The 16,959-nt window shown below is 39.6% G+C and overlaps 1 protein-coding gene across 1 annotated transcript in view; it reads right to left on the minus strand.

Annotated features, from left to right (window-relative positions):
• Positions 1–3,953: 3,953 nt before the first annotated feature.
• Positions 3,954–16,959, minus strand: part of LOC136872314 (mucin-21) — a 48,096-nt gene continuing 35,090 nt past the window's right edge. The window contains exons 4-5 of the mRNA XM_068227538.1: positions 10,266–10,493; positions 3,954–4,168 (exon numbers count right to left, since the gene is read on the minus strand). Of these exons, the coding sequence (XP_068083639.1) occupies positions 4,014–4,168; positions 10,266–10,493 (383 nt within the window). The 3' untranslated portion in view covers positions 3,954–4,013. The remainder of the gene's footprint in view (positions 4,169–10,265; positions 10,494–16,959) is intronic.

Consider the following 16,959-nt stretch of genomic DNA (forward strand, 5'->3'; position numbering starts at 1 on the left):
TGGGAAGAACTGAGAGAAAGAAGAAGAGCTGCCCGACTAAGTGTTATGTTCCGAGCTGTCAGCGGAGAGATTGCGTAGGATGACATTAGTGGACGGATAAGTTTGAGGGGTGTTTATAAAAGTAGGAAAGTTCACAATACGAAGTTAAAGTTGGAATTCAAGAGGACAAACTGAGGCAAATATTCATTTATAGGAAGGGGAGTTAGGGATTGGAATAACTTACCAAGGGAGATGTTCAATTAATTTCCAATTTCTTTGAAATCATTTAGGAAAAGGCTAGGAAAACAACAGATAGGGAATCTGCCACCTGGGCGACTGCCCTAAGTACAGATTTGTATTGATTGATTGATTGATTGATAACTAAAGTTATGAGCTTAACAATAGGCGTCAGCAAAGTGGGATTTTAACTTAGAACACAAAACAAATAAGTTATTCGTTTACATGGTTGTACTATGGACGTGTATGTAGTTGCAAATATATCTAGTCTGTACTCATTGCTATATTTATTAAATTGTTTTGTTGTGTTAAAACTGGTGAATCACTATGTTGTTGGGTTCTTGATCTAGAAAAGTAGAATGTGACATATTTTGGGCGTGTAGATGGATTAGGGACAGACAAGTTGAACAGAAAGAGCAAATTATAGCTACCAATAAGACTGTTATGTAACTTGTAGACAAATAGAAGAAGTGCAATTACTCGTATTTTTGCTAAGGGCTGATAGACAAGTTGTTTCATTGAGTCATTTTACACATCAAATTTACGGTAATTATTGGTTATTTTGTACGTAAGGTATCTAAGAAATTTGTTTTGCACCATTTTAAATTTGTTTTTATACAGTTTAAAGGCGCGAATCCAAATGGCCCATCCATATTCTAGCCGGCTTCTTACAAAGGAGTAGTATAATAGCCTTATTGCCTCGGGATTTGTGAAGTCACGTGTGCATCTCTTAATAAATCCTAATATTCTGTAAGTATCTGGAACAACTTCCTTTTTGGTGCTGAGAGAACTTCAGTTTAGCGTCAAAATGCACACCAAGATCCTTGATAGAATTCACTGATGACAGATTAGTATTCAAAATATTATACGAGTGATTAATTTTATTTTTATTCCTGAAAAATACAATTACATGACACTTGTTAATGTTAAAATCTTACTTGTCAATGACGCTCCAATGTGATATGCTATTGAGGTATTTCTGAGGAAATCTACAGCCTACCTGTGAACGAGTGGCTTTGAAAATTTTTACATCGTCTGCAAATAGCAATATGTTTGAATACTGAATGCATTTACTGTATGCCCTGTCGGAGGAGGAGGAAGAACGCGGCTATGTCTCGTCGGAAAAGGAGGAGGGTTTATGTATAGATCGAACCCGGCCACAAGTGTCCGCTCGTAATTTGAAAGGCCTCCTAGCACTGTTATAAAACAGCCAGAGGAGGAGGGAAGGGGCATATAACCTAAAACTGGGCCAGGTGAGAAGGAAAGGTGCGTCTAACCGTAAAACTGGTTCAGATAAGAAGGAGGGAAAGAACTTAATGTGCCTCCTCCTTCTCATCTAGGTTTATCGCCGTATACCCCCTTCCTCCTCTTGACTAGGCCCTGTTTTTAGAGATAGATAAACAGTTGTTATTTGCCGGTTGCAATGTAAAACTATACATCATATCTACCTAAGTGTGCACAGTAATAGTACAACATCTATTATGTTTATGTGTGATCTTTGTAGTATGATTTATTCAAGACTTGACAATCCTCAACGGCATAAAGCTTTGAAGCATAACTTCAGAATATGTTAATGCAAACAGCGTACTGCTACATTTAACAGACGTGATAATTACACACGATATGTAAATTCTAAACACATTTGTTTAAGTTATCTACCAGTAGATCACTTAGAATCTTTGACTAAATGCCGCAAGCGCAATATAAAAAAGCGTGATCCAAACGATACAACATCGTCTCAGCACACTTTTGTACTCTTGATAACCTCACACCACCAGATAAAGAGAAGCAAGAAGACGAGGTGCATATGGAAGAAGAAGAACTCAACGTTCCTTTTCCATTGGAGTTTTTTTCATTCTACTTTATTTTCTAAGCCGACAACATCTTCTGCATCTTTGCAATCATCTAGTAATGAGAAGCAACTGTAATAATATAACTTACTTGTTGAATTCCTTTACACCTATCGTAAAGGCCTCAGTTTATTAGAGAGTAACCTTGATAACGAACATGACTAATCATGCATAACCATAACGATGTGATAGCTGCGTAGGAGAAGGAGGAGGAGGGATTGACCTGACCTCCATAACTGTGAGGAGGAGGAAGAGGAGGAGAGGAGGAGGGATAGAGCTGACCTCCGTAACGTTATGCTGTCGAAAAGGGCAGCTAGTCTTAAACTAGAGTCTTTAGGCCGCCACTCTAAGATAGTGTCGAGAAGGGCATCTTGCCTTAAAACTATGGCCCAGTAAGGTGAGACCCCTCCAAGATGGTGTCAGGAAGGGGCATGTTGAGAAAGGCAGCTAGACTTAAAACTATAATCCTCTGATATTTTGCCGCCTCTGAGATTGTGTCGGTGAAGCGGGATACCGAGAAGGGCAGCTAGCATTAAAACTAAAATCGTCTGAGGTTAGACCCCCGCTAAGATGCCGTCATGTCGAGAAGGGCAGCAAGCTTTAATCCTCTGAGGTTAGGAACCCTGGCTATGACCCGGCAAGGTAACAGCAGTAAGGATAGAATCGTTCCCTTTTTAAAAAATTCAGCAGCCCATAACAGCATGTGGCTAAGACCCCGTCAACCAACAAGTGCACGTGGTTAGGCCTGTTAATTAGTTGTCATCATGACAGCTGTTAAATGCCCGTGGACTTCAACTTACGCGCCACCTACGTGGTTACGATGGCAGCAGTGAGTTTAGACGTAGTCAAGATGGCAGCAATGAGGTTAGCGACGTTCACTCGTTCAAATTCCGTGCCCAGGTGGTTACGACTCGTCATGATAGCAGCTGTTATCTTGACAGTTTTCAGAAGCACATGGATTTAAAATTCTGCGTCCACTACGTGGTTAACATGGCAGCAGTGAGGTTAGGTTTTTATAAAGATGGCGGCAGTGAGGTTAGCGAGGTTCACTTGTTCACATTCCGCGCCGACGTGGTTAGGACCCGGCAAGATAACAGCTGTTACATTGACAGTTGTCAAAAGCACGTGGATTTGATATTCTGCCTACCCTACGTGGTTAAGATGGCATCAGTGATGTTAGGTTCTGTAAAGTTGGCAGCATTGAGGTTGGCGACCTTCACTTGTTCAAATTCCCAGCTCACGTGGTTAGGACTCGTCTAGATATTAGCTGTCATCTTGACAGCTGTCAAAATCACGTGGGTTTGAAAATCCGCGCACCTACGTCATTAAGGTGGCAGCAGTGAGGTTATACCCTTGTCAAGATGGCAGCAGATAGGTTAGCTGCGTTTACGTCTTCAACAAATGCACGTGTTAGGAGCTTTCATCTTGACAGCTGTCAATTTTTCAAATTCCGCAGTGAGGTTAGCGACGTTCCCTTTTCCGAGAAAGTGAGCTTAGGGTCCGTCAAAATGACAGCACGTAGCTTTGTTTACAAACAATAGAATGTGACCTTGACGTCATGCCCACGTGACATTCACGACATCGAGTCATTGACATCTTGGTACTGACTCAGCACAAGAATGCTGACGCCATGGTCCGGAATCCCCCTTGCTCATAGTACTTGTTGTGATTCTTTCCGTCACGTTTTCATTTGCCTTAGATAATGAATTACATGATAGCTCTAAACCATTGTTCACAATCAAGTATTAAACTATGGGCGTCCTCCCTACCTTTTAAAATTTAGAAGTTAGTCATATACAGTATTTCCTCGATAACCGTACGGCCGTGAGGATTTGGCTAGGCATATTAAGGATTAGGAAGTGAACAGTATTGTAAACAATTCTTTATTGAAAAAATTTCTGCACACAAGTTTTCTGAAAGGTTTCATGTCATTAGCTCATTGTGCAGTTACAACATTTGTTCACAGACTACATAGATTGTGGTATCGCATTGAAGGTTAATCGTCTTTTTAAGTGGTGAATTAGCCAGTACCATACAATTACCCAGTCCTTTCGGATAGTTTGGGAGCCAGCCGAAGAAATCCGTCGAGTTCATCTGTTGACCTGTGAATGGAAGTATAAACTGTTACTGCATAAGGAGTTAGGAGTGGATTTTCTGTACATAAATGTACGGGTAATTTGTACTGCCATAGCATAAAGAAGTGACTGCAGTAGGATTTCAAGAAAATGGTCAATTATTCCTTCTTCTTACTCTCTACCAATGATTGCACACACCTTAACAAAATGTCCATGAACACTTCGTCTGTTATACTCATCTAGGAATTAACGTGTTAAGGGGGAGACCCAGCTTAACAAAGGAAAAAAATAGGTTAATATTCATTCGATTGTTAAATATGCTACAATTGTTGTTGACAATTGCTGCACTTATCCCAGTATTGGCATGCTTCCTGGCAACCAGATGCAACTTCAATAATGACAGAATTTTAATAATTTTAATATTTTAAAATAAAATATTCAAAATTTCCCGCCTTTTTAACAGTATATCACTGTTTCCCTTATAAATTCGAAGTTTATTAGAATTTTGCTATTTTTCCTTTTTAAAGTGTGTATCAAAACTCCAGCTACAAAATGAACCTCAATCACTAACATAGACTGTGATTTGGAATTTTTGTCGCGTTTTTATTCCGAGCACCAGAAAATATGAAAGCTTTTTAAATAAAAATGTTATATAAAATCGAATTTAAATCCTATTGATCTGAATGAGGTATAGATTATAGTTCAACATTATGGGAGGAAACTGAAAAAAATCATAATTATCCGTGAATCAGTAAGAGAGTTATGAAGGAAACCGTGATATATTGTTAAAAAGGCGGGAAATTTTGAACATTATATTTTAAAATGTTATAATTAGAATTTTGACATTATTGAAGTTGCTTCTGATTGCTCTTAAGCATGCCAATCGTGGGGTATGTGCAGCATTTGTCAACAACGTTTGTAGCATATATAACAATCGAATGAATATTAACCTGTTTTCCCCGTGTTGAGCTAGGTCTCCCGCCTTAAGGAATAGGGAATCTGGCTCCTGGACAATAGCCCTATATATAGATCATTGATGATTGTATAGGGGAATTGTTCGATGCCCCCTGACCCCTTGCTTCTTCAAGGATGCAATTACTGTCCTCATCCAGTCAGCATATACAGTACTAACAATGCACGCTACTCCTAGCAGTCTATCAAGTTGCTACTTTCCTTCCTTCCCAATATATGTCAATATTTCTTCTCCAGTATAATCAACTCATGTTGCTTTTGGACTCTGTAGTTTTATTACCATCGCATCTACTTCCTAGAGCGCATTTTCACTGCTATCATTACTTCCTCCCCATAAACTCGGTCGTTCCCTGCTTCAACAGGCAGATTTCTTATTATTTTGGAGTCTAGGAAATATTACTTTCATACTTCCAGTGATTGGATATGACCTACTATGGGTTCTCCTGACTTACCCAAAACACTACCCATTTCTTTTCTCCTTCCCTTTTTGAGATTGATAACTTCTTTCCAGGTTACTAAAGAAATCTCACCACGATTTATTCCTGAACTCTAGAGTCCTTCCTACGTTTACAGACCGCTCTATTTTCATTACTCCTCCAAGAAATTCACGTTTACACCATGTTTATGCACAGTGCTTCCTGGGCATTACCTCGGTGTTTTGCTGAATGGCACCCATTCATTCTTTACATCCCGATCCTGCTAAGTCTAATTTTTGTAACTTTTTCAATTATACCGATGTACTAATGTGTGATTTCCTCCACCTGGAGATTATCGGCACTTATTCGTCTGCAGACAGGTTTCACTCTGTCTATCTTAGGTTTAGTGATACTTAGTACACTAAAGAACTGACAGTGGTCCGTATCATCCAATAATACCCTTCATACGCGCACGTTCCTGAAAGACTTCCTGTATTCAAAGTCAGTTATAATATTCCTTCGTGCCGGTGAATAGCTTAGTGATTGGAAATATAATTCGCAGCAGCTAATCCCATAGCAGCCTAGATGTCAAGTAAACGTTTTTCGTTCCTATTACCTTCCAGTTCTTCTCCAAATTTACTCAGCACGTTCAAATATGCTTCAGTTGCATTCGTCCATTATGACTATACTATCCTTGCTGTTGTTGCTGAGTAAAACGACACTCAGTAATTCTTATGACTTGTGGACCTCATCGCCATCTGCTTCCTCACATGGTCAAGAAACTGAAACGCCTACTCATTCCCCCAACTGACGAATCTACCAATACTATTCTCCATTTACATGTATAAGGAAAACTGCGTTTTCTTCTGTAGTATTCCTGATATAAAGCGTTATCTTCCACTCTGTAGTTCACTTTTTATCACCTGTTCATTATATGCAGCATCGTAAAATCCTCTACCTTCCGACAACTTTAACCGAATATTCTTAAATCCTAGCCCTTTAAGATGGGCCATTCAATCAATCATTACTGATCTGCATTTAGGGCAGTCGCCCAGGTGGCAGATTCTCTATCTGCTGTTTTCCTAGCCTTTTCCTAAATGATTTCAAAGAAATTTATTGAACATCTCCCATGGTAAGTTATTCCAATCCCTCACTCCCCTTCGTATAAATGAATATTTGCCCCAATTTGTCCTCTTGAATTCCAACTTTATCTTCATATTATGATCTTTCCTACTTTTATAAACGCCACTCAAATTTATTCGTCTACTAATGTCATTCAACGCCATCTCTCCACTCACAGCTCGGAACATACCACTCAGTCGAGCAGCTCTTCTTTCTCTCAATTCTTCCCAACCCAGACTTTGCAACATTTTTGTAACGCTACTCTTTTGTCGGAAATCACCCTGAACAAATCGAACTGCTTTTCTTTGGATTTTTTCCAGTTCTTGAATCAGGTAATCCTGGTGAGGGTCCCATACACTGGAACCATACTCTAGTTGGGGTCTTACCAGAAACTTATATGCCCTCTCCTTTACATCCTTACTACATCCCCTATACACCCTTAAACCATGTGCAGAGATCTGTACCCTTTATTTACAATCCCATTTATGTGATTACCCCAATGAAGATCTTTCCTTATATTAACACCTAGATACTTACAATGATCCCTAAAAGGAACATTCACCCCATCAACGCAGTAATTAAAACTGATAGGACTTTCCCTATTTGTGAAACTCACAACCTGACTTTTAACCCCGTTAATCAACATACCATTGCCTGCTGTCCATCTCACAACATTTTGGAGGTCACGTTGCAGTTGCTCACAATCTTGTAACTTATTTATTACTCTATACAGAATAACATCATCCGCAAAAGCCTTACCTCTGATTCCACTCCTTTACTCATATCATTTATATATATATATAAGGAAACAAAAAGGTCCAAAAATACTGCCTTGAGGAATTCCCCTCTTAATTATTACAGGGTCAGATAAGGCTTCACCTACTCTAATTCTCTGAGATATTTTTTCTAGAAATATAGCAACCCATTCAGTCACTCTTTTGTCTAGTCCAATTGCACTCAAGTTTGCCAGTAGTCTCCCATGATCCACCCTATCAAATGCTTTAGACAGGTCAATCGCGATACAGTTGTCGAATCAGTCAGTCCTACATTCTTTCTTCCTTGGGTAAAAATTGACCCCTAGTCACAAAATGTTTATAACATTACAAGTAAGTAGAAATTAATTAAATTTTACTTGGAATGATTGTCAGAGGAGATATGTGTTCGTTGCGATGCCCCACCCCCATAAGTACATTTACTGTTATAATCTAATGAAGTGCATTACACATAATTTTCCATTGCTGCATTCCTATTGGCCTACGTAAAGTGGCACGTGACGTAATTCCCGTGAATTATGATCATGAGATTCCGTTATCAACCTCGGCACAACAAAAGCACAAGTAAATGGTACATGTAAATAATAACCGATGGTCTTGTCCAGGCCCTACCTAATCCAGTCCAGACCAATGGTGTGTTTCCGAAGGAAATTTAGAGGCCTAAGGCCGCTTCGTGGATCTAACCTGCGGGGCATACATCCCCAGACCCCCTCTGCTTGTCCCCATATCACTGGTCTTGTCCAGACCATATCCTAACCGACCGCATGGCAAGAAACTTGTTAAGGCCCTACCCTAACCGTCTGCTCGGCAAGAAAACCTTGTAATTCACCTTTCCACCTTAGTTCCTATTGAAACTATAATCACCATCACCTCCCATTAGTTCCTGATTAGAGAGGCGCCCACGGTTATTCCACACCAACTGGTATCCCGGGTCTCAGGACCACTTACTGGCTTTGAATTGCCACGCTATACCTAGTAGGATCTTAACCAAAACTGGCAGGTGTGTCAGTGACCTGAACGAGTGGAAGAAAGTAACTTCTGGCTGTGTCGCTGTAAAGCAGACTGTTCACTATGTAACTCACGAATGTCCTCTGACAAGGGGGTATTCCCTACTCGTCACCACCGATTTCGCTCAAATTTATAGAACATGCAGGGCTTGGCTAGAAATGAAAGCACCCGAAGTGGGAACTCCAGATGGCAAAGCGTATAGAAAATAAAAATAATAATAGAAATGAAAATGTTGACGTGGCTCTCGTGCCGTATAAGCCACTTACGTGAGCGCGCACGCCGAGCAGTTGTTGGCGTAGCGGTAAGAGCTCGAATTGGTAATTGGATGGTCGTGGTTTAGACTCCCCGTGTGGAGACGGGTTTTTCTGTTCAATTTTATATTATTCATTTTCCAATTACGCAAAGAAGTGAATAATTAATTTTATTTATTTATACGCAAAAAGCGTAGAAAAGGTAAAACAAAAATGGGATTTCATGTCATTGTCTACCTGCACCAAGAATCTATTGTTTGTGTACAGCCACCAGGAGCAACCTTCACTTGTCAGGTGAAAACGAATCTTACAGCGAAACGACTATTCACGTTTATGGCACATTCCCCAAGGAGGGGAGATAGCCAGTAAAGGAGAAAAAAGAAGAATTTCTGTATGAACACGTCGGGAAAGTTCGCAACTCCAAATTGTCTGCAATTGTGCACTCATTAAAAAAAAATGGTCCGCCTCTGTGGTGTAGTGGTTAGCGTGATTAGCTGCCAACCCCGGAGGTCCGGGTTCGATTCCCGGCTCTGCCACGAAATTTGAAAAGTGGTACGAGGGCTGGAACGGGGTCCACTCAGCCTCGGGAGGTCAACTGAGTAGAGGTGGGTTCGATTCCCACCTCAGCCATCCTCGAAGTGGTTTTCCGTGGTTTACCACTTCACCTCCAGGCGAATGGCGGGATGGTACCTAACTTAAGGCCACGGCCGCTTCTTTTCCTCATCCTAACTATCCCTTCCTATCTTCCCATCCCCCTACAAGGCCCCTGTTCACCATAGCAGGTGAGGCCGCCTGGTCGAGGTACTGGTCATATTCCCCAGTTGTATCCCCCGACCAAGAGTCTGAAGCTCCAGGACACTGCGCTTGAGGCTGAGGGAAAAGCCGAACCTGGAGGGTAAACAGATGATGATGATGATTAAAAAAATGACATCCTATATGCCTTTTGCATAAGTAAAATAAATAAAAATTAATTAATGATATAAAAATTGAGAACAAATTTCTCCACACGGCGAGCTGAACCCACGACCATCTAATTACTAGTCCAAGCCCCTATCGCTACGCCAACTACTGCTCGGCGTGCGTATTAACGCAAGTGGCTTATAGGGTGCGTGAGACGCGTCAACATTTTTATATTTATTTTTATTTTCTATACGCTTTGCCATCTGGAGTTCCCTCTTTGGGTATTTTCATTTCTAGCCAAGCCGTGCAAATTCTATAAATTTGAGCGAAATCGGTGGTGACGAGTAGGGAATGTCCCCTTGTGAGAGCTTTCCCTGGCGATCTAACAGAGTTCCTGGTTATGACGGAGCGATCAATAGACTACATTCGTGACCTGGATATTAGTTTGTAATTTGAGATATTTGTAAATGTTGTTTTTTTTATTTTATGATTTAGCCCTACGCTAAATAAAGTAAATAAACCCGGCCACACACCTATTGTCCATAGATTATTAATAGTACGTGACCACAGTAATGCACGCTATGGACTGCGTTAATTTAAAATAAATACACACGAGGAAATCTGTATTCAGTGACCATTCACCAGATATTTTTTGTCAGTAACCAATCAGAGTTTGACTTACCTAAAACATTGATCCATGGCCCAGAATAATTCTCACGATGTACTCCAACCCACATGCAACATCCAGTCCACCCATAGATAGCGTCAATCTCTTCCTGAGTCTCCAAGAGCAGCATACTAGCACCTTCTTTCCGACAAGCCTCTACTCCATCTTTCCAGGTCATGTAGTTTGGAAGTTTTTTGTAATATCCAAAGCCAGAAAGATGATGGTAGCCAGGTATTGGCTGAACTGTTGATGCAAAGACAGAATGATGAGAGGTCATTAACGATAAATGAGTTATTTATAATTAAACACAGCAGTGAGCCACAACATTTTCTCTAATGTCTTCACTTTTAAAGTGAATGAACTCCACCTTCACTCAGTTATGTCGCAGTCGCCATGTGCCATTAATATGTTTTGTTATCAAGTACGAAGTTGAAATTCCAACGCTGGTGTTCGATAAAAGAAAACTGAAAAACATATTTTCCATACTTCTCCTCTGTCTAAAATACAAAGAAATCACAGCTCTTGAAGGCAAGATTCTAGATGCACATTTCAATTATTAAAAAGAGATCAAAACTAAACATTCCAGCCACCTAAGTTCCAAATTACTTCAAAAAATAAACTGCGTAACTTATACGTAACAAATATATAAGGAAATATCTTCAGGGCAATTTTGATGAAAAAGCAATGCCATACTGTGTAATTCTAGTGTAATTGCTTAAGAGCATTAGAATATACCTTACGAGGTGTATGCAAAAGTATTTTCCGGTTTCACTAAGAGATGGCGCCAGCGAACAGTACGCAGCGTATGAATTTGGTCCTGAAGATGGTTTTCCGTGGTTTCCCATTTTCACACCAGGCAAATGTTGGGGCTGTACCTTAATTAAGGCCACGGCCGCTTCCTTCCAACTCCTATGCCTTTCCTATCCCATCGTCGCCATAAGACCTATCTGTGTCGGTGCGACGTAAAGCCCCTAGCAAAAAAAAAAATGAATTTGTCACATACGTCAGTTTGTTCGTCTGACATTGAACTACCAACACACACAAGTTGAGTCCGCCAACACTCGCCATCTGTGTTGTACTGTTCACTGATCTTGTCGACGTTTGTGCCTGAAAAAGAATATTTGCGGCATGCATTGCTTTATTTAATCACAAGGAAAAGTCTATGGAAAGTAATTGCTCGCTGGTAGAAACATATGGTGGACACGGTCCGTTGATAAGGGTATGTGAGGCATCATTTCGACCATTTAAATGTGGTGATTTAAATGTGAAAGACAGTGCGCTCTCTGGTAGACCGGAAAATTGCGAAGACTCTTGAAGCCCGGCGAAACCGTTAACGCACAACGCTACCGCCAACAAATGATTAATTTAAATCATGTCTTGATCGAAAGACGACCGGAATGAGCCAGAAGACATGGCACAGTCAATTTTTTACCCGACAATGCACCGTCTTACGCAGAGAAACCAGTAAAACACACCTTGAAATCGTTCGGATGGGACATCCTTCGCACACGCCGTACTGCTCCGACCTGGCGCCATCTGACTATCAGCTCTTCGCATCAATGGGGCACGCGCTCGCAGAGCAGCACTTCAACAATTTCGAGGAAGGTGGAAAATGGCTCGACGAATGGTTTGCCGCAAAAGAGAAGCAGTGTTTCTTGCATGGTATTCATAACTTACCTGAAAGATGGGCGAAGTGTGTAGAAGCCGGTGGTCAATATTTTGAATAAAGAAAATAAACTGATACTTGAATCATCTGGTTGCTGTGAGAAGTTCATTTTTACTCGATGAAATGAAATTTTGTATGGCTTTTAGTGCCGGGATATCCCAAGACGGGTTCGGCTCGCCAGGTGCAGGTCTTTCTATTTGACACACGTAGGCGACTTGCGCGCAGTGATGAGGATGAAATGATGATGAAGACAACACATACACCCAGCCCCCGTGCCGTAGGAATTAACCAATTTAGGTTAAAATCCCCGACCCGGCCGGGAATCGAACCCAGGACCCTCTGAACCGAAGGCCAGTACGCTGACCGTTCAGCCAACGAGTCGGGCATTTTTACTCGATTATTACTTTCCTCGAAAAATGTCATGCTCCTCCATCTTTACGTCGATCTAGAACGGCTCTGACTCCTCTTCTGCTGAGGAATTAGGAATGATTTGCCGCGTAACGCAAAAAAGCGCAAACAACGACAGAACATTGTCACAAGTTTGATCTGTGAATTTTTCCGTTATCATAAGTGGATAAACTAAGCAAGGGAGTGCTAATTATTTAAGGTAGAATACACTGATTACCCCGATAATAATCTTAATAATAATAATAATAATATGCCTGCAATATTCATGCAATAAAACATAGAAACGAGAAAATCTAAGTGAGTTTTACCACAAGTACTTCACTAATTTTAACTGAATCATGAAAATAATAATTACCGTGCCGTGTGTTAGGCACTGCTGCCGGTATCCAACTGTGGTTTTCTCTATTCTCAACCTAATGAATCACATATTACAGAAATTTAATTTTTTCGGACCCGATGTCCCTAGCATCTATTTTCTAGTGCTATCTGGTGTTTTGAACTTCAAACTACCATCGAGAACATTCAACTGTCAACTTATCACTTTGAGACAATCATCACTGTGCTTAACATGAACCGCTAACGATGTGGGGAGATATCAAAATTAAATTAGCTTATCAAAATTTTGTTTACTCAATTATTTTTAAAATCTTTGCCCGTCTCCTATAAAAGGAGAAAGTTTCTTAGTAGAATGTCTTGCTGCAGTGAATTGCTGAGTGTGATACTTGACTGATTGATCTCCTGAGAGTTGCTGGGGCCGGGGGATGGTGGACTGGCATTAGAAGATGACCTTAACAAGGTATGGCAGATTTTTAAAATTTTTATTTCTCTGTGTGAGAAGATAGGGAAGATTTCTGCATACCCATTTAGCATGTATGTGTTAAGTCATCCGGCTTTGCCCCATTTTAATGTAACGTTTCTCTCTTTCAAGTTAAATTAAATGAAGTTGGTTTAGCTAGGCTTCAGACTTTTTCCCCTAATGGGAACTTGGTGCGCCCTTACTGCGTGCAAAAACGGCGTAAATAAAATTCTCCGACTACTCAGTTAACCTCAGGGTACATTTACTGTAAAATTCGCTTAACGTGAATCCCGAAGATCGGTGAAATTGCTTACTAATCGTAATCTAACATATCCTATGGACGTCTCCATCCCTTCGCACCTAATTTAACGCTGTGGATAGACCAGAATCGCAACACATACTTATCAGTAAACTATTCTACTTTCTCAACTTATAAACAAAAATATTACACATATTTAATGTTAAGCAGCTAGTTTATTATCATAATCATAAGCTCAGGAAAGAGAAAATCATATTGATGTTTTGTTTCATTCTTCAAAATTCCAAATAAATATTATAAGAGTATCTTTATATACATCTCAATTCTCTAACAATGATCACCTGCAGGCTTGACATGAGCTAACTCTGCATTTGCGCTCACCAAACTGATGACTGAACTCCTTTCTTTCATCATAACATATACACAGATATATATATATATATAAAAATTATTATTAAAATAATGTCTAATGAAAAACATATTTTCTGTCTTTAAGCTTTTAAGATTATTTCTGTCCGAATAAATTGTCAATTATTTTAATTACCGTTGAATGACTCGCTAAGCTTGCCATTTTCTACTGCCATGCATAATTCTGGCACCTCCTGGCCTAACCATATTGCATTTAATTATTTAAATAGCATAACATAACCTCATGAAATCAATAACTAAAACTGAATTCTAACTATTTTAGTTCTCAATCAGTCACTCTCATTTAAGATTCTAAGTTCTACCTTCAATGAAATGACATTTGCCTCTTAAGTTGATTCACTCCTTTCAATCGATTGAATAGCTCAATTATAACTATGGACGACCGACTCGTTGGCTGAATGGTCAGCGTACTGGCCTTCGGTTCAGAGGGTCCCGGGTTCGATTCCCGGCCGGGTCGGGAAATTTAACCTTCATTGGTTAATTCCAGTGGCCTGGGGGATGGGTGTTTGTGATGTCCCCAACATCCCTGCAACTCACACACCACACATAACACCATCCTCCACCACAATAACACGCAGTTACCTACACACGAGAGATGCCACCCACCCTCATCGGAGGGTCTGCCTTACAAGGGCTGCACTCGGCTAGAAATAGCCACACGAAATTATTATTATTATTATTATTATTGTTATTATTATTATTATTTTTATTAACTTTGGACGTCAGAATCAGTCATTACATACACATATTATTTTGTGCAATACCAACATGGGGTATTTTCTAACATTGTATCTTTATTTTCATCATATGGATATAGTGAGAATTATTTGACTTGCCATTTACCTGTTACGGTAAGCTACGCCTCCACTATATTTCTCTATTCCCTCGATGAGATATCTTTTCATGCCAATGCTTCTTGTACACGATCCAGACTTAAATATACGTATTCTTCATATTCATTCTATCACTTCTATGCCTTTTTCATATATATTCTTTTCGACGATTTCTTATTTCTTTCATTACAACCTGCGTATCATTTAATTCATTCATAACACCTTAATAACGTAGCCATTTCTCTTAAATCTCACAACATTTACTCGTAAACACATTTCCACGACGTATTCTGTTCCATTGAGAATATATTCACTTCACTGGAGCACATTGCATTTCCCATAATGACATCTAACCTCCAAGAATAGTATAATACTCCTTTCTGGCCTGCACTGACAAAGAATAACTCATATTGGCTGCATATCACTTCTATATCACATTATCATGTTGACTAACAACACGTTAGGTTACTTGACCCATTTATGATATCCATTTTCCAACATATGCTATCATTGTGCTATAGTAAACTCATTCCTGCTATCAATAATAAAATCTCCATATCTACCTCTAATGCATTGCATTCAAAACACACTGTCACTTCTCCCAATCGAGGTATATAGATCCTAACATATCTTTACCATGAGAGCTAGATTTTGACATTACACTTCAATGATCCCATTAATGTTATAGATACACAACTTAGGTTATCATTTTACAATATTATCCTACATCATTTTAATTAACAACTATGATTTAGAAAACTTAGCTTGTCATTCGGGTTCATGACGAATCTGTAGCCATCCAGGTTATGGCTGCTGCTCTCGGCCGGCTGGAATCCATAGATCGGCTGGTCACTCGTTCTATATCAAGTTGGTTGGATCCTCCGTGACACACTCATCTCCAAGTCGGTCCACTGCGGATCTATTCGCATATATTGACGGTCTTCTTTCTTGCACGAAGCTCAACGGAATACAAATATTATATGTATGAGTTCATATTAAAGTCTTACGTAGTTCCACAGTCTATAATTTTTCTTCTTATATATTTGATAATAAATATGACCGCTTTCAAATATATCAATATTGGGTTCACTTCTGCTCCAGGATAAATTCTGTTTTAAACTGAAAGGGAATTCAGATAATATTTCGTTTTTCTGACGTTCTATTTCCATTAATTTCCTTCCTTCTTGAAATTCTTGTCTTGTATTTACTTGGCAATCTTCTCCTCCGTCAGTAGTCAATGTTCTGGTCCTTGTCTGACCACTTGCCTTGCCTGCTCAGCTTTCTTTCTTATTTTAAACTGGAACACTGTCCCTTTATATTGAATATTTGACTTACTACTATATTTTATTCTTTCTTCAGTTACTTGTAAAATATTTTATATGTTCCGTTAGTTTCCTTGCGATTATTCTCAAGTGATGACTACGTCCTCCATTTAATCTTTCAGCAGATAGTTGTGTGTGTTAGTAATATATATAATTTATCCTGTTTTTTTACAATCTACCTAGCATTTCAATGTTATTCTCTTCGACAGCCTTCGTGATTATGCTCTGTTTCTCCGAGTTCGGCCCTCTGTGAACTTCTGAATCACAGTTCGCTTTTCATAAATTCCGTCTCGCATGGTCCATACATCTATTTTGACGCCATTTTATAATGCGGAAGAAAATGCAATTGCACAATTGTAAAATTTAAGGATGCACGAGCGATTACCCTCTTTTTCCCTCTTCATATTTCTTTTTTGGTGACTGAGTTTTTAATTTTTCTAAATTTTAGGCCTCAATTTTTTCATCCCTTAGTCATCTTGTAGCGGGCCTCCCTGTCGTCGGGCCCTTATACCCAGCAAGGTTTGACCGTTAAATTTAAATTTTGGAGTGCTTAAGTTTCGCCTTCATTCCCATTTTGTTCTCGGCTTTCCGAGTGTAACCTTTTTTCCTCTCTCTCATTCATGGGCATGTCGTGTGGGCTTCTGTCCCTGTTTAGTGATGGATCTTCCGATCCTTTTTAAATGTGGTTCCTCATATGATTAGGGAAATGAAGGTATTAACTGCTTACTAAAGCAAAAGTTTTTTCAACTTCCAGTGTTAGCTAATTAACATTAGTGTAACCTTCTGGCCCAAAAGAGGTCGTGTGTAAAGCAAATGTAAACTGAACTCCTGGTTTCGAGACCCGTCCTATGTAAAGCTTTTAGGCGGTATGGCCTATTTTCCTGATTTGTACTGGCTAGCCTGTTTTCTCAAGGTGAAAAATTTACGAAACCTTCGATTGTTTCTTTCGAGATGGGAGTTATCCTCCCCAGTAACTTGTAAAATTTTGTGAATTCA

The sequence above is a fragment of the Anabrus simplex genome, chromosome 4 (assembly GCF_040414725.1).
Source record: "Anabrus simplex isolate iqAnaSimp1 chromosome 4, ASM4041472v1, whole genome shotgun sequence".
NCBI classification, from domain to species: domain Eukaryota; kingdom Metazoa; phylum Arthropoda; class Insecta; order Orthoptera; family Tettigoniidae; genus Anabrus; species Anabrus simplex.